This window comes from Rhinopithecus roxellana, chromosome 10 (assembly GCF_007565055.1).
Source record: "Rhinopithecus roxellana isolate Shanxi Qingling chromosome 10, ASM756505v1, whole genome shotgun sequence".
In the NCBI taxonomy this organism is placed as follows: domain Eukaryota; kingdom Metazoa; phylum Chordata; class Mammalia; order Primates; family Cercopithecidae; genus Rhinopithecus; species Rhinopithecus roxellana.
Window position 1 is genome coordinate 46,785,842 of NC_044558.1, and position 26,072 is coordinate 46,811,913.

Below are 26,072 nucleotides of genomic sequence, written 5' to 3' on the forward strand. Positions count from 1 at the left end.
ATGTGGCACATATACACCATGGAATATTATGCAGCCATAAAAAAGGATGAGTTTGCGTCCTTCGTAGGGACATGGATGCAGCTGGAAACCATCATTCTTAGCAAACTATCACAAGAACAGAAAACCAAACACCGCATGTTCTCACTCATAGGTGGGAACTGAACAATGAGATCACTTGGACTCGGGAAGGGGAACATCACACATCGGGGCCTATCATGGGGAGGGGGGAGGGGGGAGGGATTGCATTGGGGAGTTATACATGATATAAATGATGAATTGATGGGTGCTGACGAGTTGATGGGTGCAGCACACCAACATGGCACAAGTATACATATGTAACAAACCTGCACGTTATGCACATGTACCCTAGAACTTAAAGTATAATAAAAATAAATAAAAAAAATAAATAAATAGTGGAAACAACAACAACAAGAAAATAACAACAACAAAAAAAACCTCCTTGAACACTGTAAATAGTTCTTTTGTCATTTGTTTCTAGTAATCCCAATATTTGGAGTTCCTGTGGGTGTGTCTCTATTGTCTATTATTTCTTCTGGCTATCACTCATGGTTTCTTATCTCTTCATTGTCTAACTATCTTTGCTAGATATTTTTTATAGAGTTATTTGAGGTCAAAGGTGAGGTTATCCTCCAAAGAGAATGTTTATTTTCTCAAACCATTAGGGGCACTAATAGCTCAGAATCTGTGGATTTTATTACTGTTCAAAATATTGGATGATCTTCCTTTTGGGAAGATACGGTTCCCTGTATCACAGGTTGCAGGCCTGGCCATGCATCTTGTCCTAGAAAATAAAATTTGAAGGAATCAGTTGAGTGACCCAGTCCATCATTACAGGAAGTGGAAATCTTTTCAATTACTTTTTTTTTTTTTTTTTTTTTTAACAAAATAATGTTTGGGAAAGAAACAGTAGCAATTAGTTCTAGTTTGGATGTTTAGAAGGTCATGTGATGGAATTAATATGAAAAAAAAAAGAAGGGAAAGAAATTTAATAGATAATCATCATTCCTGGGGTTATGCACAATGCAAAGGGTAGATACTGCTGGACAAAAAGCATATTAATGACCATTAAAATACTGTAATTAATTAAGGAGGTCATAATTAAATATCTATAGACTGAATTAAAAGAGTCACCATCCTACACTAGTCAAATAGGCTCTTACAGCTTGTAGACAAATTTCTAATGACAGTATCATGCACAAGTTTAAAAGCATTATATTTCAAACAAATAGATGTGAAGATGGTATACTCTGAGAAAAGTGTACTTGATGACTCAAAATGTAGCTCTGGTAATGATAAACAATATCAGGACATATGAAGAGTCTTCATAAAATTGTGAAAATGAGAAAAAAACAGTATTTCTAAATTAAAACACTGTTTGATATATGATTTAAATTATGCATAACTAAATTAATAACTGAATAAGGAAGGTAAATATTTGACTATGTTATCTACAGCTCCATAAATTTTATATTTATAATACTTTAAAAAAATGGAAGTACTTGTGCCATATATAGTAATTAAAATGCTACAAAGTAAATGCTATTATTCCTTTATTCAATTAAACTCTTGAAACTGACAAATGTGTAAGAAAACACAGGCAAAAGAGTATACTGTGCTGTCTGAGGAAGTCACGGAAGGCACCATTCAGAAGATAAATTTTGAGCACGTATTAAAAGGTGAATAGGTGTTCACTGGAAAAAAGGGCATTCCAGGCAGAGGAAAAAGTGGGAAAAGAGAGACCCTGGCCTTCTTGGGCTACAACAAGGAGTTTTTTTTGAGAAGTAGGAGTGCATAGCATTGAGAGAAGATGACTTGCTAATAAAGGCCCTTCCTATTGTATGATACTGGGGTCAGAATTAAAAAAAATAAAACAAAAATAAAGGCCCTCATCTACCACACTTAATTGAGAATCAACAGGGACACTGACACCTATAAGGGACAGTTTAGATTTACATTTTTAAAAGATCCCTGAGTTGATGAACAATAAAAGGGAAAGAGACAGAAAGCAGGAAAGCTAGTCAGGAGACCCTAGTTCCATTAGAGATGACGAAACCTTGATCTAATGAAGTAAGAGTGGGAATGAACATGATGGGGCATATTTGAAAAACATTTAAGCAACAGCAGTAGCAGTTAATCGTTTTCAACAGAATGCTTAAATAGCAAAACTGCTGGGAAGAACTACAGCTTCTTTTGCTCTGGAAGGCAGAGCAGAACTTCCAAATACATAGGAGCATGTAAAGTATACATAGGAGCATGAAATGTTCTTCAGATACTGGTGAGGTGAAGTACAAGAATAACACGATGTAAGGTTCAATAAGGTGCTCTGATATGTACCTAATTAAAACACAATTAAAGGAAAACAATGACAAGAAAAGCTCCTAAAATACACAAACAAAAAAAACCACAAAATCCATCTGAACAACAAAAAAACCCAAAAATAATCATGAACCAAAATAAACATTCCTAGTTTGTCTTCAAACGCAGTCAGTTTTTGCTTTTTTTAATGGATTCTCTATCCACGTATTCAGCCATTCACAAATTCAACCAACTGTGGGTCAAAAATATTTGTAAAAAAAAAAAAAAAAAAAATACAACAATAAAAACGAACAAAACCCACTATAACTATTTACATAGCATTTACATTGTTTTAGGTATTACAAGTAATCTAGAGATGATTTAAAGTATAGGAAAATGTGTGTAGGTTATGTGCAGATACCACACCATTTATATAAGGGACTTGAGCATCCTCGAATTATGCTATCTGTGGGAGATCCTGGAACCAATCCCCCTTGGATGCCAAGGGACAATTGTAATCTGTAAATTTGTTGGAATTTTGCAATTAAAGTGTGTTCATTGAGTTTATGACACAGATGGTTACATAAGAATGTTTCACTAGAACCAATGTTCTTACATATAGGAAACCAGAGACAGCAGCATTATCAAATGCACACATGGAATACATATATGAAGAATCAAAATCAACACCACCATTTTTCTTCTTTTTTTCAACTTCCTTCTCAGAAACAGTGGTGTCATGGTTAAATGTGGAAGTATCAGGAATAAAGGATGTGACAGAAGCCACCAGACACAATGCTGGGACTGCATATCATCCCATGGGATGTTTGCAACAGACAGTAACACCAGCTTCTGACACACACCAGCCATATTAATAAGTCTCGGGGGGAACATAATGAGGCAAATATGAAACAGCTAATATGAGCCTTGTAATACCTCCCCATCAACAGCAGGAAAACACAGTTGGGTTTTGGTGGAAGGAGAGGCCAAAGACTTGACAAAGGATTCATGAGAAACCGGAAGAATGGACTGCACTGAAGGAGCTGCCCGGGTGGCTTGAACTCTGAGCTGTGGGTCAAAATGAATGAGGAGGGTGAATGAGGAGGGAGAGGTGATTTCTGTGGGCTTTTGTGGACTGGGGAGAGGTGACTTCTGCGGGCTTTTGTGGACTGGCTCTGTTGCCTTTGTGTTACCAGGACACTACCATCACTGGGAGAACAAGACAGCTATTTCAGTGGTCTCATTCCCTGAATGCACTGTGTTATTCTAAGGCAAACCAGGTACTGAGTAGCTTAAACAACAGAAATGTATTGTCTCACAGTGCTGGAGGCTAGACATCTGAGATCAAGGTGTTGGTTTGCAGGGTTGGTTCTTTCTGAGGTTTGGGAGGGAAGGATCTGTTCCAGGCCTCTCTCCTTGGCTTGTAGTTGGTCATCTTCTCCCTATGTCTCTTCATATCATCTTCCCTCCACCTGTGTCTCTGTATCCAAATTTCCCCTCCCCTTTTTATTATAAGAACACAAGTCATATTGACCTACTTTAATTTGATCACTTCTGTGAAGACCCTATCTTCAAATAAGATCACATTCTTAATCACTGGAAGCTAAGACTTTAACATACGAATTTTCAGGGAGAACACAAATCATACCGTAACACACTCCATGTATTTTAAGGCACTGTGCCTTGTACCTTGCACTGATACAGTCCTATTCATCCTTTAAGACTCATCACTCATCTGTGAAGGTGACCCTCATCCCTTCCTTCGTCTCCCCACTGAACTACTTGCTCCTTCCCATCGCTGACCTTGAATGTATTTCAATTACAGCACTGTGTCATTTCAGATGTACTAAAAATTAGCAGAAAGGGACCACACACACACACACACACACAGACACACACACACAGATTGGGTCAATTCCATAATTAATTAGCCAAGGGTACAGAAACTCACAGCTAGCACAGGCCACAGAAGGCGAGAGCACAGGCAGAGCATCCTGCCATGGCCTTCCCTTGCTCCTTGTACCCTAACATGGGTGCAATGCTAGTGACCCTATCCCCTGTCTGTGTTGGGTAGGCATTACCAGATCTGAAAAAAAGACCAATGTTTGCTGTCCCACAACCTTTTTTTAGGGGGGGCGGGTAGGGAATGTCACATCACCATTCCAGAAGAATTCACACTAGTAATTTATGTACTTGCATTTAAGGTAACGTCTACAAATGCTGGGCTCTCTTGTTTTTGAACAAAACTCATTCTCAGTAATGATATAACTTCATCCAAGGAAGAAAACATCATCGTTGCTCAGGACTCTCAGAACAAAGTCTCTGCCTTCAGCTGTGTCTCAGAAAACCTGTTTTCCACCTATGGTGGAAGCAACTTGAAGTCAGTGATAACTTATTAATCTTTATAGCTCCAGGGACTAGCACGGTGCCTGAAGCACAGCAAATTATCAGAAAAAGTTCACTGAATGAACAGGGGATGCTGAAGTTATCCTTTCAAATCATGGATGCCAAAAAATGCTCAGTGCATCAGAGAAAACGAGTGGCTTCTCCACTGAGAGCCATCCTGAGCTCTGCCATTTTCTTTGGGGTGCTCTATCCCAGGACTCATTTTTATACCCATCCTAGAAATTCTCCTCATTTCTCTTGGTATTCTTTTGGATCAAGGCCTTCCCTTCAGTGAGCTAAAGCTTGCTTGAAACAAAAAATATAAATGTGTGTTTGTGGTGATAAGACAGTTGATCTATTTTTAATTTTGGCCAAGAAGATGATGTCATTTAAGGGACAAATGGCAGTTATCTTTTACTTAGTATTTTCCTGCTAGCTCATCAGTAGAAGGTTGCAGGCAAGTCAAAGATACTTAAATCAGTAAAAATGAAGTTAAAGGCCACAGAGAAGATCCAAAGCAGTAATTATAATTAAGTGGTTATCAGGCTTCATATCTTATATCAAGTCTCAAAAGAACTTGAGAATCCCCCAGGAGAGTTTGATCATTGATTTACATGACCTGGGATTCTGCTGAGGTCACTGGTATTATGAGAAATTTGGGGGGGAGGAAATCTGATTTTTCTACCCTAGGTAGGAGGTATAACTGAAATATCTCTTAGTTCCCTCAATTTCTCATGCCATGAAAATTGTCTCAAATGTTTGCCTAAAATCTGGCTCATTACTGTTTAAAATATCTTGTGTAAGTAATGTATTTTTGGAACAGTCTGTGAAATACTCGTTGGCAAGCTGCTGGTGAAAGACTTCAAATGGTGCTAAGAACATTTACGTGGAGCTATCTGTTCATTCAACATTGTCGCAGATTGATTGAGAAATTACGGGCTTCTCTCATTGTACGTTACCCTAAGGGTGGTAAATCTACTATAATTTAAGAGAGACTAGTTGTTTTATATGTGAGAAGGTTTTACTCATAGAACAGCAGTGACATGCTGATGAAAACTTTATTTTCTGGACCAAATGTTGGGACAAACGGTCTGAAAATGGGGCAAGCTATCACAAACCAATGCTGACCTAAAAAAATATGAAAGGCATAGATGCTCTCCTCAAAGTAGTTCCTTTTTCTCTTTCTTTGACTGTGTATAGATGAAGGGAAGAATGAGAAACTTGAAGAAATGGGAACTGTAATCAATGGTGAGTTACTCCAGAGGCTGGTTTGGAAAGGAAGAAGCAACAGGAATGACCCCTAAGCAGAAATCCCTACAACAAGGTTAAATGCAAACTTTTGAGAAAGCAGACAAGACAGTGCAATATTAGGCTGGAAAGTGTTTGGAAAATGTTTATAATGAGAAAGGTATAAATGATTAGTTTGTTTTTGAAAAGTTGCCTTTAAGAGCAATGTTGGGCTGGGTGGCTGAAATGAGTAATGTGAGCCGGCTGTGGCTCTCACCTGTCATCCCAGCACTCTGGGAGGCCAAGGCGGGAAGATTGCTTGAGCCCAGGAGTTCAACCAGCCTGGGAAACATAGGGAGACCCTGTCTCTACAAATAATAAAAAAGTAGCTGGGCATATTATTTTGTTTTTGAACAAAATTCATGAACAATAATAGAAAATTTAAAGAATAATTCAAAATAATTATTTGTAGAGACACTGTCTCTACAAGTAATAAAAGAGTAGCTACTTGGGAGGCTAAGGCAGGAGGACCACCCGAGCCCGGGAGGTTGAGGCTGCAGTGACTGTGCCACTGCACTCCAGCCTGGATGACAGACTGGCACCCTGTCTCAAACAAAACAAAACAAAACAAAAACAAAAGTAATGTTTATTAATGTTTCCCTTCAAAGTTTTAATAAACAGCTAAGTAATCAAAATAAAACAATGACCGGGCACAAGGCTGTGTGGCAGCAGGCCCCGCTCTAATTCCATATGCACAACACACAGTGGGCACTAATGAATATTCACTGACGGATCGGCTGGAAGTTGGAATCGTGAGACTGAGGTACTAAGGGCGCAAGTTTGCGGCATAATAAAACTCAAACCTCATTTTTAAAAGTTTAGCAGGTAAATGTAAAGTTGGGAAGTGACAATAAATGTCACAATCTCTTATGAATCTTCATGAACCACAAATTTAATTAAGCCCTTCTCAAACCTTTTAACTTTTACTACTTGTAAGTATACTGAGGCCATTTCACAAGCATGTACTGCTCCCTTCTCTTTGTTTTAAGGCAGGTGATACAAACTGAAATATCTTTAAAGGCCAGGCAAGCCATGCAAATGAGCTGAGTGGGCTGAGCAGAGAACATGGCAAGCTGGAAGCACACATTCTGTGTCTAAAGGAAGTCAGTTATTGTCCTGTAGAAACACAGGTCTAGTGTGATCACTTCTTCTAATTTTTAAAGAGGCTGGATATTGATAAATATATATTATTTATTATATATAATATATATTTATTATACATTTATATATTATATAATTTATATATTATACATTTTTATAAATATGTATATTTATAAAATATGTAAATATATATATTTATATTGATATATATATATTTTTTTGAGACAGAGTCTTGCACTGTCGCCCAGGCTGGGGTGCAGTGGTGTAATCTCAGCTCACTGCAACCTCTGCCTCCTGGGTTCAAGTGATTCTCCCGCCTCAGCCTCCTGAGTAACTGGGACTACAGGCATGTGCCACCATGCCTGGCTAATTTTTATATTTTTAGTAGAGATGGCATTTTGTCATGTTGGCCAGGCTGATCTCGAACTCCTGACCTCAAGAGATTTGCCTGCTTTGGCCTCCCACAGTGCTGGGATTATAGGCATGAGCCACTGTGCTCACCCTGCATATTGGTATTTTTAAGAAAACTTACAGTTTTTACAGGACAGTAAATAACTTTCAAAACCCAAGCACTGTAGAGCAAACAAAAGTTTTCAGGCCAGGAGTGATGGCTCACACCTGTAATACCAGCCTCTTGGGAGACCAAGGCAGGTGGATTGCTTGAACCCAGGAGTTAGAGACCAGCCTGGGCAACGTGGTGAAACCCAGTTTCTATGAAAAATACAAAAATCAGCCAGCTGTGTTGGTGCATGCCTGCAGTCCCAGCTACTCGGGAGGCTGAGGTGGGAGGATCACCTGAGCCTGCGAGGTTGAGGCTGCAGTGAGCTGTGATTGTGCCACTGCACCCCAGCCTGGGTGGCCGAGTGAGACTTTGTCTCAAAAAATTTTTTTTTCATGGGCCAGATATGGTCTGTTGCAGGTGGTGCCTACTTTTTTGTTGTTGTTGTTGTTGAGACGGAGTCTTGCTTTGTTGCCCAGGCTGGAGGGCAGTGGCACGATCTTGGCTCACTGCAACCTCCCAGGTTCAAGTGATTCTCCTGTCTCAGCCTCCTGAGTAGCTGGGATTACAGGCGCATGCTGCCAGGCCTGGCTAATTTTTTGTATTTCAGTAGAGACGGGGTTTCACCGTGTTGCCCAGGCTGTTCTCGAACTCTTGAGCTCAGGCAATCTGCCAGCCTTGGCCTCCCAAAGTGACTATTTAAGGTATTCGAAGATTTGGTGAAAAGGTTCATGTTCTACTTAGCTGCACTGTCCATGCTTTTTAAAACTTGGGTCAAATTCTCTCTCAAGTTTTCTTTCTTTTGGTGGGGGAGACAGGGTCCCATTCCATTGGCCAGGCTAGAGTGCAGTGGCACAATCATAGCTCAATGCAGCCTCAAGCCCTGGGGACCTTCAGTATTTATTGTACTGAACCACAGTAACAAAACTCCTTATCTTGGCTCTCAAAGCTTCTTGTTGAATGACCTCACCTTCTCCTTCAGTTCATCCCCAAAGACAACTGGGGTGATAACCAAACTGTTCTATTCTCCCAAGGAACCTTGACATATATTGAAATACCTTTTCTTCTCTCTATTTTATGGTTATCTACTGATTATCAAAAATCTAATTTAAATCTTACTTTCTTTGTGAATCCCACTCCACTACAGTAAATTTTCTTCGGTGTCTAACAAATCATAAACCAGTAGTCATGCTCACAAGAAACATTAGGATAATCCAATTCATTTGCTGCTTCAGCTAATGTTTAAAAAGTACTTTTTAAGTTTTATTTTGCAGTCAGTAGGTTTTTAAAAATTTATTTTAATTAATTAATATTTTTAAGAGATAGGGTCCTGCTCTGTCACCCAGGCTAAAGTGCAGTGGCACCATCTCACCTCAGTGCAGCCTCGAACTCTGGGGCTCAAGAGATCCTCCCTCAGCTTCCCAAGTTCTTCAGAGAATTTTAAAAAATTAACCCTCACAAAGCATTGCTTGACTCTCTAAGTTTATAAGGACACTGTACTTCTCCACATTATGCCTAAAAAGGCATACATTAAGGGTCACAAACTCAAAGGCCTGCGGAGGCCAGACAGGTAACACAAACAGTTCACTGTAAGAGAACTGGGAGTTGAATGACTGTGGCAAAGTAGAATTCAAATGCCCCAGCTCTTCAATTCATGAAGCAGTGCAGGGCCAGAGTAGCCAGACCTTTTTTTAAAAAAACAGGTCAAAACTTTGGGAGCCAAACAAAACATATCCTTGAGCTGCCAGTTTTGACTTTGTACATAATACACTATTTTCTTTGAGTTTAGAGAATGTTATCCAAATAAAACAGCAGAAGGATACTGCAGGGAAAAACAAGGGAAGTCACTAGACATACAAACTGTAGATAGAATAGGATCCAGTAAACTGCATTAGGTATTTTGTGAAGCCTAGGCAAAACCTAGGCTCTCAAATGCTACCTCAAGGTGAGCAGTAGCTTTCCTTTGGAAAGGTTCATTTGTGGGACTCTATATAGAGATGACATTGGTTGCATCTTAAATACACACATTTGAATAGGGCTGGTTTGTTTCTATTTGGAATAATAAAAGCCAAAATTTACAATGGGTTTTGACCAAATTATACTGGTCTAAAAATACATCATTCTTTCTTAACAGAAACAAATACACAGAGCTCAAACATCCTGGTGGGATTAAAACAAAACAGGGTATGAAAGTGAATTTTGGATATTCACTTTATCATTGTAAGTTATTTTTTCACTTCTGTCCCACAATCCTTTCTTTTGGGAATTGTCTCTCTCTAGAAATACACTATTTCTGTTGGAATTCTCAATCAAAGGGTTCTATGAGCTGCACATTCTCCAGATTGGCCAATGACAGAATCTCATCTCCTAGATGGAACTGTTTGTCCAGAAGTATGCGTGACTTTAGCCAGGTCAGTGAAGAGTCAGTCCTACTGCAGAGACAAGGATGCTAGGATGAAGTGGGATGGCAAGCTTTAAAAGGGACCACATAGTTCTGCCTCTATCCCCAACACACTACCAACACACATGAAGAAATCACTTCAAAGTGATAAAAAGAGAGAGAGTCCTGATAACGTCATTTGAACACAAATCCAGTGATGTCTGAGGATACTGCAAACACTGACCAATAGTTAACTTTGTAACTTGTGTTCCTGTAAATTACAATTGGGAGCCTTGATTAATGCAAGAAACATTTGTGGTTCGTATCTTTATTTTAGGAGAACGTGGATTCAAGTAAGTTAATTTCAGAAATAGGCAGCTGAATTGTATAATTGCTTCCTAACTCAACATATATTGATAATTCATATTTTATACTCTATTTATTTAAATATACTAATGCTGGCAAATAAACATTTATCTATCCTCATTCAAGTACCATTTCAAAATATGATTTTGTTCTAATTACATCAGTAATGCCATGTTCAGTACCAAAAATTTAGAGAATATAGGAAAGCATAAGAAAAAAAAGTGAATTTTTTTTTTTTTTTTTTTTTTTTGAGACGGAGTCTCGCTCTGTCGCCCAGGCTGGAGTGCAGTGGCTGGATCTCAGCTCACTGCAAGTTCCGCCTCCCGGGTTTACGCCATTCTCGTGCCTCAGCCACCCGAGTAGCTGGGACTACAGGCGCCTGCCACCTCACCTGGCTAGTTTTTTTTTTTTTTTTTTTATTGTTTTAGTAGAGACGGGGTTTCACTGTGTTCGCCAGGATGGTCTCGATCTCCTGACTTCGTGATCCGCCCGTCTCAGCCTCCCAAAGTGCTGGGATTACAGGCTTGAGCCACCGCGCCCGGCCAAAAAAAGTGAATTTTAAAAGTTAGGATTAAATTAACGTGGCACACTGTGGGCCAAGCCCCACAATGGCTCATGCCTGTAATCCCAGCACTTTGGGAGGCCAAGACAGGAGGACTGCTTGAAGCCAGGAGTTTGAGTCCAGCCTGGGCAACACAGCAAGGCCCCGTCTCTACAAAATATTTTAAAAAATAAATTAACATGTTAGTCAAAAGTTCCACTGTACACAGGATTGTATATTTTTGTATATATGTTGAATTTGACAACCCATGGGAACTATTTTCAGTGTGAATTATAATTTAAGGTAAAAAAATTGTGTTTACATGTATATGCAGTGAGTGTCTAGTAAAATATTAATCTATGGCGGAATACAGAATCTTTGCATTTATCCCCTACAAAGAGTATTACAGGAACCCTGAGAGCAGGAAATACATAATGAAGAGGTTGAATCTTGAATATTAAATATGCCTAGATCATGTGAGAATGCCTTCCAGTTATATCTGAATTCAGAACACTGGTGTGGCAGGATGAACGCATGCTCACCTCTTCATTCTCGATTTTGAGCGTGGCGAGGCGGGACTGCAACTGTTGGTACCTGAGCATGAGCTCTGCCTGGACTGGTTGCTGGGCACTGACCTGGCACACCTGATGGAGAATGAGAAACCACAGTTACAACAGGGCACCGTAGACCCACCTCCAGAAGCACAGTTCTCCTATTTAAACGACGCACGAATCACACCAATCCTCTCAAGGTTCCAATTACATATTTACTTTTAATAGGCGCATCAAAACTTCTCTTGTAAATATGGAGCTGTTACATAAGCTGCAACAGTAGAATGCAGCTGCTTGGCCTGGCTACGACTGGAAGATGGCAGCTGCAGGAAGGACTGTGGTAAGAACGGGGCAGTTCCTGCGATGGAGCTCTGATGATGAAACCTCACTCGTGGAATTCTTAATGGCTCTTGTGCAGAGGCAGAAGATGATTCACGTGGACCATACAGACATAAATTAAGAAGGCAGCAGGGCTTATTGGTTAGGGTCTGAGCTCTTGAGTCAGTCAGTTGTACTCGAATGCCAGCTCTGTCCCCTACTAGCCAGGTGACTGTGGTAAGTTACAAAACCTCAGCTTCCTAATCTGTAGAATGAGAATAATAAGAGTTCTTATAACACAGGGCTGCTGTGGGAATGAAATGAGACAATGTACAGAAGCAACTTAGATCAGTGCTTGGCACATAGTAAAAACTCAGAAAATGTGAATGACTATTTGAGCATCTTTCAAATATGGCTTCCCTAGCCAATAGCAGCCAAATTGCGTGATTCACCATGAACTTCAAGAGGCCACTTATCTTAGGTTTTGATAGAATATATTTGGCCATGATCTCAATTATGGATAAGTTCAAAATCAGAGCATTATTAAAACTGCACCAGAAACAAACAATTTCTTCTTATCTGCCTTGTTTTAGAAATGCTCTTGGCTGATGGGAGTTCCTTTTATGGAGTTTCCAAAACATTAGAGAGATTACCACTGCTCCTTAGCAGAACTGGCCATAAAAAAGGGCAACCAACTTACTTTATTAAAATAATAAAACCATTAACATCCAACTGATGTCATTTGTCTGTGATATGTTAACATGCCATGCTTAACATATCCACAGCTGAAAAATTTAAACAGCGACCATTTGTTTTTGGAAAAATGGGATAAGCTACTCATCCTGCTTGTGAAAATCCATGTTCTTTTGGCTTACAAACTGCTTACCATTTCTATCAAACACACATAAAATCCAATTAGAAATACAGCAGGTACATTATATATAAATACATACACACATATATATTTTATATGTCTTAACACTTGGCATTTCAGAAAAAATATGACATTAAAGAAATCTTTCATGATCTTATAATTACATCTACTTTGAAAAACAGACTGTCACCACAATAAGTTAAGACTGAGTTTTTATCTATGAGTTTTTTTTTTTTTTTTTTTTTTAATGAGATGGAGTCTCACTGTTGCCCAGGCTGGAGTGCAGTGGCGCGATCTCGGCTCACTGCAAGCTCAGCCTGCTGGGTTCACGCCATTCTCCTGCCTCAGCCTCCGGAGTAGCTGGGACTACAGGCGCCCACCACCATGCCTGGCTAATTTTTTGTATTTTTAGTAGAGATGGGGTTTCACCGTGTTAGCCAGGATGGTCTCGATCTCCTGACCCCGTGATCCACCTGCCTCAGCCTCCCAAAGTTCTGGGATTACAGGCGCGAGCCACCGTGCCCGGCCGAGTTGAGTTTTTATCTATGAGTTTTGTTTTGCACAGCTGAGACACCAAGTGCTATTATATAGCATGCTCCATAAACTGGCTTTTTTTGTTTTCTCCTGTTCATAGACAATAACATAAACAACTGTAACTCATAATCAGTTTAAACGCATTTGTTTGGTAAAATAGGATAGAAAGCTGAATTTATATAAAGGATATAAAACAGTCATAATTTCTAAGGCTCATTTTAAACTTTGGAGCCAATTTGAATCTTAAAAGAAGTTTGGTACTTTTTCTTTTCTTCCATTTTCCTGCCATATACAATTACTTTTCTTTATAAGAATCTTTAAATCAGGATTATAAGAAGCCATCAGACAGATTCTATCAGACCAGCAAAATGCCTTCCTTTTCATTAAATTAAAATGTCTTGAGGTAGAACAAAAACTTTCTATTCTGGGAAAGCTTAGTGCAACAGAAATCTGCACCTTTTATTTGTTTGACCTTTGTGAGTATTTGAGTGTTTGACATTTGCTTTAAAAGTTGGTAGCGACTGGCCAGGCGCAGTGGCTCACGCCTGTAATCCCAGCACTTTGGGAGGCTGAGGGGGGCGGATCACGAGGTCTGGAGATAGAGACTATCCTGGCTAACATGGTGAAACCTCGTCTCTACTAAAAATACAAAAAAATTAGCCAGGCATGGTGGTGGGCGCCTGTAGTCCCAGCTACTCCGGAGGCTGAGGCAGGAGAATGGCGTGAACCCAGCAGGCTGAGCTTGCAGTGAGCCGAGATCGCGCCACTGCACTCCAGCCTGGGGAACACAGCAAGACTCTGTCTCAAAAAAAAAAAAAAAAAAGTTGGTAGTGGCTGATCTTAGCATTATATTAAGGGCCTTTGCAAGGACAGGAGAGAGAAAACAACTTGGAATTATTACAACTGTTAGATTATAGCAAGTGAGGAGAAATATAAGTGAAGAGAAAATTCATTATTTAAAAAATGATCAATTACTGACCTCATCACCCATGTGAGACTGAAACTCAAACTTCATTGGTGGACAGAACGCAGCAGGGTACATCTCCATGAATCTCTGCTTATCGCTCCGGGGCTCTAAATTATCAACTGCATTCTCAATAATGTCTAAGCCCTCATGTCTGGAGGTTTCAAGGTTGTACTCCGCAGAGAGATATGTTCTTAGGGCTCTATTCAGACTTGCGTGGTAGCCAAGATCACAGCACTTAAAAAGTAAAAGAACACCACATACAAAAATGAATGCAAAATTGATCAGACAAAAATGTGAGACCTATAGCTATAAAACTCTTAGAAGGAAACGGGTAAGCTTTCATGATATTGGATTAGGCACTGGTTTCTTGGACACGACATCAAAAGCACAAGCAACAGATGAAAAAATTAATTAGATTCATCAAAATTGAAGACCCCCCGTCTCTACTAAAATACAAAAAATTAGCCGGGTGTGGTGGCACATGCCTATTGTCCCAGCTACTCAGGAGGCTGAGCCACAAGAATCGCCTGAACCCAGGAGTTGAAGGTTGCAGCGAGCCAAAATAGTGCCACTGTACTCCAGCTTGGGCTACAGAGCGAGACTCCATGTGAAAAAAAGAAAAAAAAAAAATAGACACTATCAAGAGAGTGAAAAGAGAACCCATAGAATGGGAAGAAATTTTTAGGTACTTATATCTAGAATATATAAAGAACTCTTAAAACTCAATAATAAAAAGACAAAGCCTAATTTTAAAATGGGCAATGAATCTGAATAGACATTTCTTCAAAGACGACATACAAATGGTTAATAAGCACATGAGGAGATGCTCAATATCACTGGGAAATACTAATGATAATCAGGGAAATGCAAGTCAAAACCAAAGTGAGATACCACTTCACACCCACTAGGATGGCTGTAATCAATAAGACGGACAATAGCAAGTGTTGGAGAGGATGTGGAGAAATTGGAGCCCTCATACACTGTGGGGATGTAAAATGGTAGAGCTACTTTGGAAAACAATCTGGTAGTTCCTCAAAAGTTAAACACAGAGTTACCATACGACTCAGCAAATCTGCTCCTAGATATATATCCAAGAGAAATGAAAACATATTTCCACCTAAAAATGTGTATACAAATGTTTATAGCAGTATTATTCATAATAGCTAAAAGGTAGAAACAATCTAAATGTCCACAAACTAATAAATAAAATATGGTATAGCCATATCATTAAATATCATTCAGCCACAAAAAGGAAGGAAGAACTGATATATGCCATAACATGGATGAACTTTGAAAACGTTATTCTAAGTGAAAGAAGTAAGTCACAAAAGACCACATATGATTTCACTGACATGAAATGTTCAGAAGAGACAAATCTATAGAGACAAAAAGTAAATTGTGGTTGATGAGGGTTAGGAAGAGGGAAGAAGTTGGGGGTGATGGCTGAGAGGTGCAGGATTTCTTTGTGGGATAATGAAAATATTCTAAAATTGATTGTGGTGATGGATACACAATTCTCAGTATACTGAAAGACAGCTATAGATTTATAATGGGTGAACTACGTAGTATGTGAATTATATCTCCATAATGCTGTTCAAACATAAAAGAGGCAAAATCAAATAGCAAAAGAATGAAAAATAGCATTCAAGTTTTATTTGTGCAATACTGAGATTGATACAATCATTTATTGAAATCTGTGTAGGTTGCAAATACACTAACTATAATATTTTGAATTTGCATATTTTATTGAAGATCAAGAATAAACTGTACTCTTTTAGAAGTGAGAAGAACAGGTTAGAATCTGCCAAAATAGTCTAGGAATGCCTTCCCTCTTATCCCCAGAATAAAACTCTTAAATAATAAATGATTGTCAAAGTCTGCTTATTAGAGATAGAATTTCATTTAGTATTCCTAGGAATATAACTGCTTTGAGATTCTTGAATCTTCATTATCTTTAATTTGCATTTGTATTTTTTCATGTTGCATTTTAAGAGAATATGACTTGAAAAAAAGCATAATACTGGAAATTAGTAATCAATTACTGACAATTACTGACAGGCTGATTTTCAATTTGTACATAAAAGCAGTATGAATCACTTAAAGAGGAAAGAAGTGACTTTAAAGGTACAAAACTAGGTCCTTTCCCTACATTGTTCCAGTGAAGTTCAATCAGTTCAGTTTGATTCAATTCAACTCACTAATTGGCCATGGATTAAGTGCCAGGGAATATGCTAGGCTCTAGGCATATAAAGATTGGAACATAGTAAATAAACTTTCTCCATCCACAAGGAATTTGAACATAAGCTGTCCGTTGGCTTGCTGTTAAAATTGTGGAGGGGTCGCAAAGAAAGCAACCTTTGTACAAAGAATGTATCTACCAGGATGTGAACCATCGGATCTGCCTTCACTGACCTGTCTTTAGAACCTCTTTAATTCCACCCTTGGATTTAAATTAAATAGGTTGATCCTTACAACTAACCTATTTAATTCTAATCTTTACCCTCCTATTTCAGAATTATTAAATTTGAAATTTTTATGTAAAGATATTCTAAAATCTTGCTATTTAAAATTAGTCTGTGGACCAGCAGCAATGGCAGCACCAGGGGCTTGTTAGAAATGCTGGATCTTGGCTGGGCATGATGGCTCACGCCTGTAATCCCAGCACTTCGAGGGGCCAAGGTGGGAGGATTGCTTGAGCCCAGGGATTCAAGATCAGCCTGGGTAACATAGTCAGAAACTGTCTCTACAAAAATTTTTAAAAATTAGCCGAGTATGGGGGTGGGTGCTGTGGTCCTAGCTACTCAGGAGGTTGAGATTGGGGGATCACTCGATCCTGGGAGGTAGAGGCTGCAGTAAGCTGAGATCGTACCACTGCACTGTAGCCTGGGAAACAGAGTGGGACCTTGTCTCAAAAAAAAAAAAGAAAGAAAGAAAGAAAGAAAAGCAAGGGAGGGAGGGAGGGAGGAAGGAAAGAAGGAAGGAAGGAAGGAAGGAAGGAAGGAAGGAAGGAAGGAAGGAAGGAAGGAAGGGGAGAGAGAGAGAAAAAGAAAGGAAGGAAGGAAGGAGAGAGAGAGAGAGAAAAAGAAAGGAAGGAAGGAAGGAGAGAGAGAGAAAAAGAAAGGAAGGAAGGAAGGAAGGAAGGAAGGAAGGAAGGAAGGAAGGAAGGAAGGAAGGAAGGAAGGAAGGAAGGAAGGAAAGAAAGCAAAGCAGGATCCTGAGTCCCACCCCTGACCTATTTCAGAATCTGAAGGTTAAAAAGGATCCACAGGTGATTCATATGCACATTAAAAGTCTGAGAAGCAATGCCCTAAAACAATCATCAAGTAAATCGGCCTGCAACCACGTCTTTTGGGGGTGCTATTTTCCCAAGCAGAAAAAAGGACTTGATTAAAGACGACTTGATTTAAAAAAATCAGAAAGTAGCTGTGACACCATAATTACAAATGCAACTAAAATACAATTGTGAAATGCAGCAATCAGTCTCATCATTAATACATTTCTAGTGGAATCAGCTGTACTCAAATATAGAGAATGATTCATTTTGGTTAATTTAGAAATTCTAGTCCCAGATGAACAAAGTCCTCTTGTATTCCTCCTGCTTTTCAAAATCTATAATGGTTCTGTGTAGTGGTTTTATACATATCAGAGGGCCTGAAAAATTATTCTATCTTTCAAGACAGACAGGAAATTTGTGTTAATGAAAACACAGATTTGTAAAGGAAATGACCTCTTTTTTTTTAGATGTACCAGTGTTTAAAAACATCTCACTATTCCGAAAGAAGATAGATTCTACTGGATTATAATGAAACAGATGAGACAAGCTGTTCTATTTTATGAGTATTGATTCCAACGAGACTTAAAAAATTGAAATCTAGAGGAATGAAATCAGGAGAAAAGCCTCCCCCTCTCAGAAAAACCCCCAAATCTCTTAACAATTTAAAAGAGAAAGACAGAGAGAAGGAAAAGACAGAAAAAAAAAAAAAAAGAAAAGAAAAGAAAAGAAAGAAAGCAATCTAATCCCAACCACCACATTGACTTGGAGCTCTGAAAAATACATACTAAATTTTCCTTATTCCAAGACTTAGCTCATGCCTCAAAATTTTTAAGTGTAGCTTCTTTGGGGAAATAAATGTGAAGACTACAAAAGCATCAGTGCATGTTTCCACACCCAGTGCAGTCAATTGGATTCTGCAGGTCTGGGCCCAGCGAGAGATAATTTCATCCTGGCTTCCTCCTAGGCTGGGAGGAGCGTGCATGTGGCTTGGTAACTGATCTAGGAGCCTCCCCAGGTGTCTTCTGAGCTTTGAGTGCTACCCTTAGGAGGCTTCCGTGAAGAGTTTTGATAGGAAATTTCCTTCTCTGACCCCTATGATGCTTGTCAGTCTGTAAGATCGCTTAATTGGCCTAATTTTGTTACTTCTGATAGGCAGCATTTCTACACTCTAGGATTTTCAGGCATCTTGAACTAGAAACAAGATACAGAAAAAAGAAAATTCTTATTCAAGGTCTCCTGAGACAGCAAGGCTAGTCACTGAATCTATTTTTTTTTTTTTTTTCTAAACTAGAAGCTGAAATGACACGGGATCTGTTAAGATTCAAGATACTTGGTTTAAAAGGTTTAAAGTAATTCTATGGAGCTCATGAATTATTAATGACAATATGAAAAGCCAGCCTCTGCACAAAGAGCTGAGTTATAGCCCAAGTGCATTTAGTGATGAAAATACATAAGAAACGAATACAAGATTTCATGAAAACAAAGCAATGTTGTTCTGATGGATGAAAAATTCTGAACGGATACATAAAATTATGGATTAAAATTGGGGAAGAAAAGGCTTTTGGAAACAGAAGGGCATATGTACATTTTTAAAATATCTGAAAACCTGTCAAGACAGATTCCAGTAGACATTAGTCTAAATCATCACAGTAGGCTAATTTTCTTAGGCAAAAGGGTTGCAAATAGTATCAAAATGAAGATGAAATCCAAATATAGACGCTCCTCAATTTACAATGGGTTATATCCCAATAAACCTGTTGTTAAGTCGAAAATGTTGTAAATTAAAAATGCATTTAATGCCCCAATAAACTTATTGTAAAGTCGAAAAGTTGCAAGTTGAGCCATTGTAAAGTCTAGATGCTCCTCTATTTGCAAGGGAGTTACGTCCAGATAAATCAATTATAAAGCTGAAAAACTGTAAGCTGAACCACTGTAAGTAGAGGACCATCTGTATGGAGGACTGTGACAAATGCTGAGAGATGGCTGAAGTAACATGGTGAGTATAATGTGTAATGTTAGGTATAACTGGATCACAGCTGTTCAGGAAGAATACTTTCTATTTTTTGGCATAACTCCATGATATGAGCCCTAGTGGGGTAGAAGTTTGCTCCTAAAACGGGAGTTACCATAGTGGAACTGTATGGGAAACAAGTCTGACATTCATGTTTCAAGAACAGTAGCAGCCAAGGTCGTTTGTCAGGGTTGCCCTGGAGTAACTGGAGGGCAGCCCCAGCTCCCATGTGACTCCAGAATTAGCAGTTGCCATAGAATGGAAAAGAAGGAAGTGTTCTACCTCTTCTGCAGAATTATTCTACCTTCATTTCTATAGTCTGGTCTCTGTTTGAGAGCCTTCTGTGATCTCATGTCCTGGGTCTTATCTCTGGGTTTAAATAAGCCTGGCTCTGGTCATTCTAAAGCCATGGATATTGGGTATAGACTCTATCCACACCTTATTTTGAGCCTTCTTGCAAAATAATGCAACCTAAGCAAAGTGAATTATAATGGACCAGAAATAGAAAAGTTCAGAGCTTTTACACAGTAGTCAAATGAAGAAAGTGGATTTCTTCTGCATAACTACCTCTTTGACCTTCTCTATTTTCCTAACTGTACAGAATTTCACCCTAGAAACCACAAACACATTTTGTGAGAGATAGGCATCTTGCAGGACTGAACCAGATGTCTAAATTTCTACAGGCAACTTTTACACACCAGTTTTCATATCTGGGTTCCTGAAGGTCCACGGAGAGCAAGCTGACAATTTAACTCTTCTTGTTTTAACAACTGTAACCAAGCATTTAGAAAAAGTTGTTTTGAGTTTTCTCTTGAGCAATGAAAAGATCAAAATGGCACATCTGTGTGATAGGGATGGGTACAAAGTAGCAAACAGGAGTGAGTTGCATATGCCTGAGTCAATGAGCAGGCCAAATAATCACTTGTTGCCTAATACATCTCTCACCCATATACCAATGGACAATCATTTCCTTCAGAGGAGCTGCTACTCATTTTTCCTAGGCTAAAATCTCTGTAACCAGCCTGAATCAAACAATGAGAAAGGAGAGAGAATGAGCAAACCAAACCCAATTAAATACAGGCCAGATGGTAAATGCTATGGATAAGATAAAGGGTCAAAGGATTAGGGAGAGTGTTAGGGGAAGGGTGTTGTCCTTTTATATAGGGCAGTTGAAATGCAACATAAAAGAAAAGAAGCAGACAGTCCTGCAATGCTCTGGAAGAGTGTTCCAGACAAAAAGTGCAAAGGCCCCAGGCGAGAAAAAGTTTGGTGGTTCTGAACACAGAAGGCCAATGTACTTGATGTATGGTGACTAAGGGAAAAGTTGCAAGATATGACACTAAATGTAGGTGGGCATCAGTTCATACAGGGTCTTGGTGAATAGTTTGGATTTTATTCTAAGGACAATGGGAGGTCTTTGGAGAATATGAAATAGGAATTGATAAATCTGATTTATGTTTCTCTCTCTTTTTTTTTTTTTTTAGGTGGGATCTCATTCTGTTGTCCAGGCTGGAGTGCAATGGCATGATCTCAGCTCACTGCAACCTCCATCTCCTGGATTCAAGTGATTCTCCTGCCTCAGCCTCCCAACTAGCTGGGATTACAGGCACCTGGTACCATGCCCAGCTAATTTTTTTATTTTTATTAGAGACGGGGTTTCGCTATGTTGGCCAGGCTGGTCTTACACTCCCGTGATTGATGTTTTTCAATATTCTGGCTGCTTGGGAAGAGAATGGATTTTTTGAACATATGAGTGGAAGCTTAGGAAGCTACTGCAATAGTGCAGTCAAAGAATGAAGAGGCTTTATTTAGGAAACTGCAAGTACAGCTAGTGAGAAGCGGCAGGGTTGGGACATTTATGAGGTAAAGATGACAGGATTTGCTGATGAATTTATAGGTGTGGAACAAGAGAACTGGTTTTTAGCAGAAAGTGGCATTATTTTCTGATGTGTGAAACATGACTAAGAAGAAAGTTGTTATGTGTGTGGAGGATGATGACAGTAGGGCAAATGGATATAAATAGTTGTGTTTTGAGTGTTTTACATGTTCAAGATGCCTGTTAGACATCTGGATAGGGATGCTCAGTAGTGAGTTGATGTACAAATATGAAGTCCAGGAAGACGATCAAGGTTGCTGGTAAAAATCTAGGAGCCGTCAGATAGTATTTAAGCCATGGAAGCAAGAAATCCTGCCTCAGGTGACTCCCAATATTCAGAAGTGCAACCAAAAAGGATAAGTGAGCACTAGAGAATGAGAAAAGAGAAAGAACAGCCCATACTGCAGGAGGAAACCAGATCGGTGCAGCTTCCTTTAAGCAAATGCCCCTGGAACCTCCATTGAAAAGAACTTTAAAAGCCAACTACTTCAGTCATCCAACTCATTTCAGTTTTTAAATACCCTATCACAAAGGGATAAACCATGCCTAAATCAGTTTACATGATCACTACAATATCCTAACCATTTAACATGATCTCTCCATAATCTTCCTAATAGGAGTTCAGGTCTAATGGGGAATACAGTACTACAATGGGACAGGTTTTCATGGATAAATCTTAATACCGTTATATGGGGGAAAAGTCAAACTAAGAAAATTCTGAACTGTGAATAAGCTGCTTTTTAATTAAACACATGTCCCAAGACACAAAAAAGATAAGGCTAAAAGCTTTAACGTAGCTGATTATTCAGAAAAGATAAAAAAGGATGGCATGAAATATATGATGCAATCTAATTTCAATCTTATTCTGCATAATGGCCAATAAAACACATGTGACAGATAATCGCTATGAAGAAAACTGGCTGGAGTAGGGGATTATTCCTTGGCAATATTCCATAATAATAATAACAAAGATTTATCTTTCACGCTCTCAACTAACCTGCAAATGTTTATAGGGAGAAACTGGATACCATGAAACTGTACTGCAAGGATGACAAATACTTTATTATTACTGGGCAGGTGCTCTGGGAGAAAGCACTAATAGAATTTTATTGTTGAGGACTGAGTTTCTCTGAATACATTCTGAAGGTGTGGAACTGAACTGGAAGAGGCTACATTATTAGTAGTGCAATTCTAAAACCAGTTGCTTTAAGAATTCCGTATTTTCAGCGTGCTGAATCTGATTATAGATCAGAGAATCCTAGCATTAAGACTTGTACTCTAATTCTTTTCTCTTAGCAAATCACAATCTTTTGGAACTCTCAGCATTCAATTACAAATATTTGTTGCCTGTATGATTTTTCTTCTGGTTGTAACATATTCTCATTCTTACAGGATAATAAGTTATAGGCTCTTTTGCACTTAATATTGGGATAATAATTATCACAGATATTTAACCTGTTATTTACAAAAACTACAATCTATTTTCCTCTACAATGATACCTTTATTCTCCCAACCAATTAAACTTCCTTTGGCCAATATTTGCAATATACTTATTCTTACAATTCATATTTATTCTTTAGCATGACATAATAAAAGTCCTTATTTGTGGTGAAATTAACACTGTGTTCCACTTCCCACTTGATTCCAAACTAGGAGACTGTTATTTTACAAACTAAAATTTATCTAGGACTTTCTTCAGAGACAGAGGAGAAGCACTCTCAACAGTCTTCTGTTTAAGTGATACTCCAGGTTAACTAACACTTGCTTCGGCCGGGCGCAGTGGCTCAAGCCTGTAATCCCAGCACTTTGGGAGGCCGAGACGGGCGGATCACGAGGTCAGGAGATCGAGACCATCCTGGCTAACACGGTGAAACCCCGTCTCTACTAAAAATACAAAAAACTAGCCGGGCGAGGTGGTGGGCGCCTGTAGTCCCAGCTACTCGGGAGGCTGAGGCAGGAGAATGGCGTAAACCTGGGAGGCGGAGCTTGCAGTGAGCTGAGATCGGCCACTGCACTCCAGCCTAGGCGACAGAGCAAGACTTTGTCTCAAAAAAAAAAAAAAAAAAAAAAAAAAAAAACACTTGCTTCATTTTATAAATCAGTATCGGCAAACCAGACCCTGTGAGCCAAATCCAGCCCAGAGCTTGGAAAGGTAAATAAAGTCTGACTGCGACACAACCATGCCCATTTGCTTACTTATTATCTATAGCTACTTTTGCACTAGAGTTGAATAGTTGTGACACAGAACATATGGGCTCACAAACCCTAAAATATTTACCCTCTGTCCCCTTACAGAAAAAGTTTATCCGCCCTTGTTCTAAAGCATAGTGACTAATGCCAATGGCAATGTGGACACACACAGCCAGTAGGTGCTCTCTAATACTCCTCTACATTTCTGCTCCAACAATTCATCTGTATGCCTCCAAGAACAGACTGTGCAATATTTGTGCCATTTATATTTATTATAACTATAATTTAATTAACTATTAAATAAACGAATAAAATAAGTCTAAAAAATTGTTGGAAAGACTCAGGAGTAAACAAAATTGCTATTAGATGAGGCAAAGGTGTAACAACTGTGCAAGACTGTGAAAACATTGTAAATGTGCAGAATATTTTTTCTTCACCAAAAAACCCCTCAAAACTAAAAATTATAAATAATACACAACTAAAGTGATTTGTGTAAAGGAAGATTACTCTGAACTCTATACAACAGATAAATCATTGAAAGTATATAATGCATAGTAAAAACAAAGAACAAAAAGATAAATTATAATATTAAAAGATTGGCAGGTAAAACTATATTGGTAAGCTTTAGATTAAACATATTTAAGGCATATATTTATCATTTTAGTAATTCCATCCTTTTTATTTTTTAAATATAAAATATGCCATACTTACAGAAAAGTGCAAAACATATATGTTCCTTTTGGGTTTTTTTTGAGACTGACTTTTCTTCTTGTTGCCCAGGATGGAGTAAATGGCACGATCTTGGCTCATTGCAACATCCACCTCCCAGGTTCAAGTGATTCTCCTGCCTCAGCCTCCCGAGTAGCTGGGATTACAGGCACCCACCATCATGCCTGGCTAATGTTTTTGTATTTTTAGTAGAGACAGGGTTTCACCATGTTGGTCAGGCTGGTCTCCAACTTCTGACCTCAGGTGATCTGCCTGCCTTAGCCTCCCGAAGTGCTGGGATTACAGGTGTGAGCCACTGTGCCCAGCTTATGTTCCTTTTATTGTTACTGATATTTCAGAAGTTCTCCAAGTTCCCCCTCCCCAATCACAATTCCTTCCCTTCTCCTGAGACATAATTCAATATCTGGAGTACCCAGAAGTGTCCAACCCTTGTTTGGTATACTATATTCAAATATTTTCAGCTGAAATAAAATAATAGATACTTGGTTAACAATTGAGCCATCTTCTTCATTGAATTACCATCAATATCAGTAAACTTTAGAGTTCTGATATCTAATATTTTTAACTTGGACTTGATCAAGAAATTAATTTTTACCTACTAAGTTTATGAAGGAGTCATGTTCAGTGATGGAACTCATCATAATGTTCATTCATTGATCCTAACAAGGCACAATTAAGTATGTAAGATTTACTAAAAATAAATTTCAGTAGACTTCCAAAAACCATTATTTATAAATCATTAGAGATTCTCTACACTGGTAGCAATTTCTCAGAGAGATACAGAGAAAAAGAGAGACAGACAGAGAAAGAGAGAATGCACTTTAGTAATTCAAACTAATATTGATAGGTAAAGGTTATCTCAAATAGATAAAAATTGGAAATTGTTAAATATTTTTAAAACCATTAGATCACCTCTAAATATACAGAAAAGACAAACTTGTGTAATTAAAGTGTTGAATTATTAAAAGTTTTAGCTGTAGTAGTCAACAAAAGAAGATTCCATTAAATACAGTGTCAATGATATGTATGTAAACTGATTAGTCTGAAGTGCTTAAAAACATTTTAAAAATTGTTATTCCCCTTTAGTTTACATCATTAATTTTTACTACAAGAAGGAGTTTTGCTGAACAAAGTAAATTATAGCTCAGATGTTGCTGAGTTCCAAATTAGTGTATTTCCAATGTAATAAAATCCAAATCTGAGAGGTTTTAAAATATCCATAGTCTGTTGTAAGGAGGGAAGACTTAACTATAAAATGTAGGAAATCGAAGTCACATTGCCCAAAGACAGCAATTTTAGCATCACTGTTGATGGGTTAAACAGATGTTGTGGTATGCCTAAATAAGATGTGGCAATACACTTAATGATGTATTCTATTGCAAAGTGCTTAACTTGAACTCATCAGGCCTTTATCTAAAGTTCAACTTGCAAGAATATAGAGGATAAAGAAACAGGATAAATGACATAAGGAGGTAACAGACAAATCTAGAAGCTGGGGCATTCTGAGGAACACCTGTCCGTGTCTCTTCAACAAAGAATTTTGTTGGATTAGGCTGGGCACAGTGGCTCACATCTGCAATCCCAGCATTTTGGGAGGCCGAGGCAGGCAGATCACTTGAGGTCAGGAGTTTGAAACCAGCCTGGCCAACATGGTGAAACCCCGTCTCTGCTAAAAATACAAAACAATTAGCCAGGCATGGTGGTCCGCACCTGTAATCCTAGCTACTTGGGAGGATGAGGCAGAAGAACTGCTTGAACCTGGGAGGTGGAGGTTGCAGTGAGCCGAGATTGCACCACTGCACTCCAGCCTGGGCAACAAAGCAAGACTCCATCTCTAAATAAATAAATAAATGAATGAATAAATAAAAGAAC

At 38.7% G+C, this 26,072-nt stretch overlaps 1 protein-coding gene across 1 annotated transcript in view; it reads right to left on the bottom strand.

The window, feature by feature from the left end:
- SRGAP1 (SLIT-ROBO Rho GTPase activating protein 1) overlaps positions 1-26,072 on the bottom strand; it is a 319,302-nt gene that overhangs the window by 78,013 nt on the left and 215,217 nt on the right. The window contains exons 7-8 of the mRNA XM_010386925.2: positions 14,132-14,353; positions 11,418-11,519 (exon numbers count right to left, since the gene is read on the bottom strand). Coding sequence (XP_010385227.1) covers positions 11,418-11,519; positions 14,132-14,353 — 324 coding nt within the window. The remainder of the gene's footprint in view (positions 1-11,417; positions 11,520-14,131; positions 14,354-26,072) is intronic.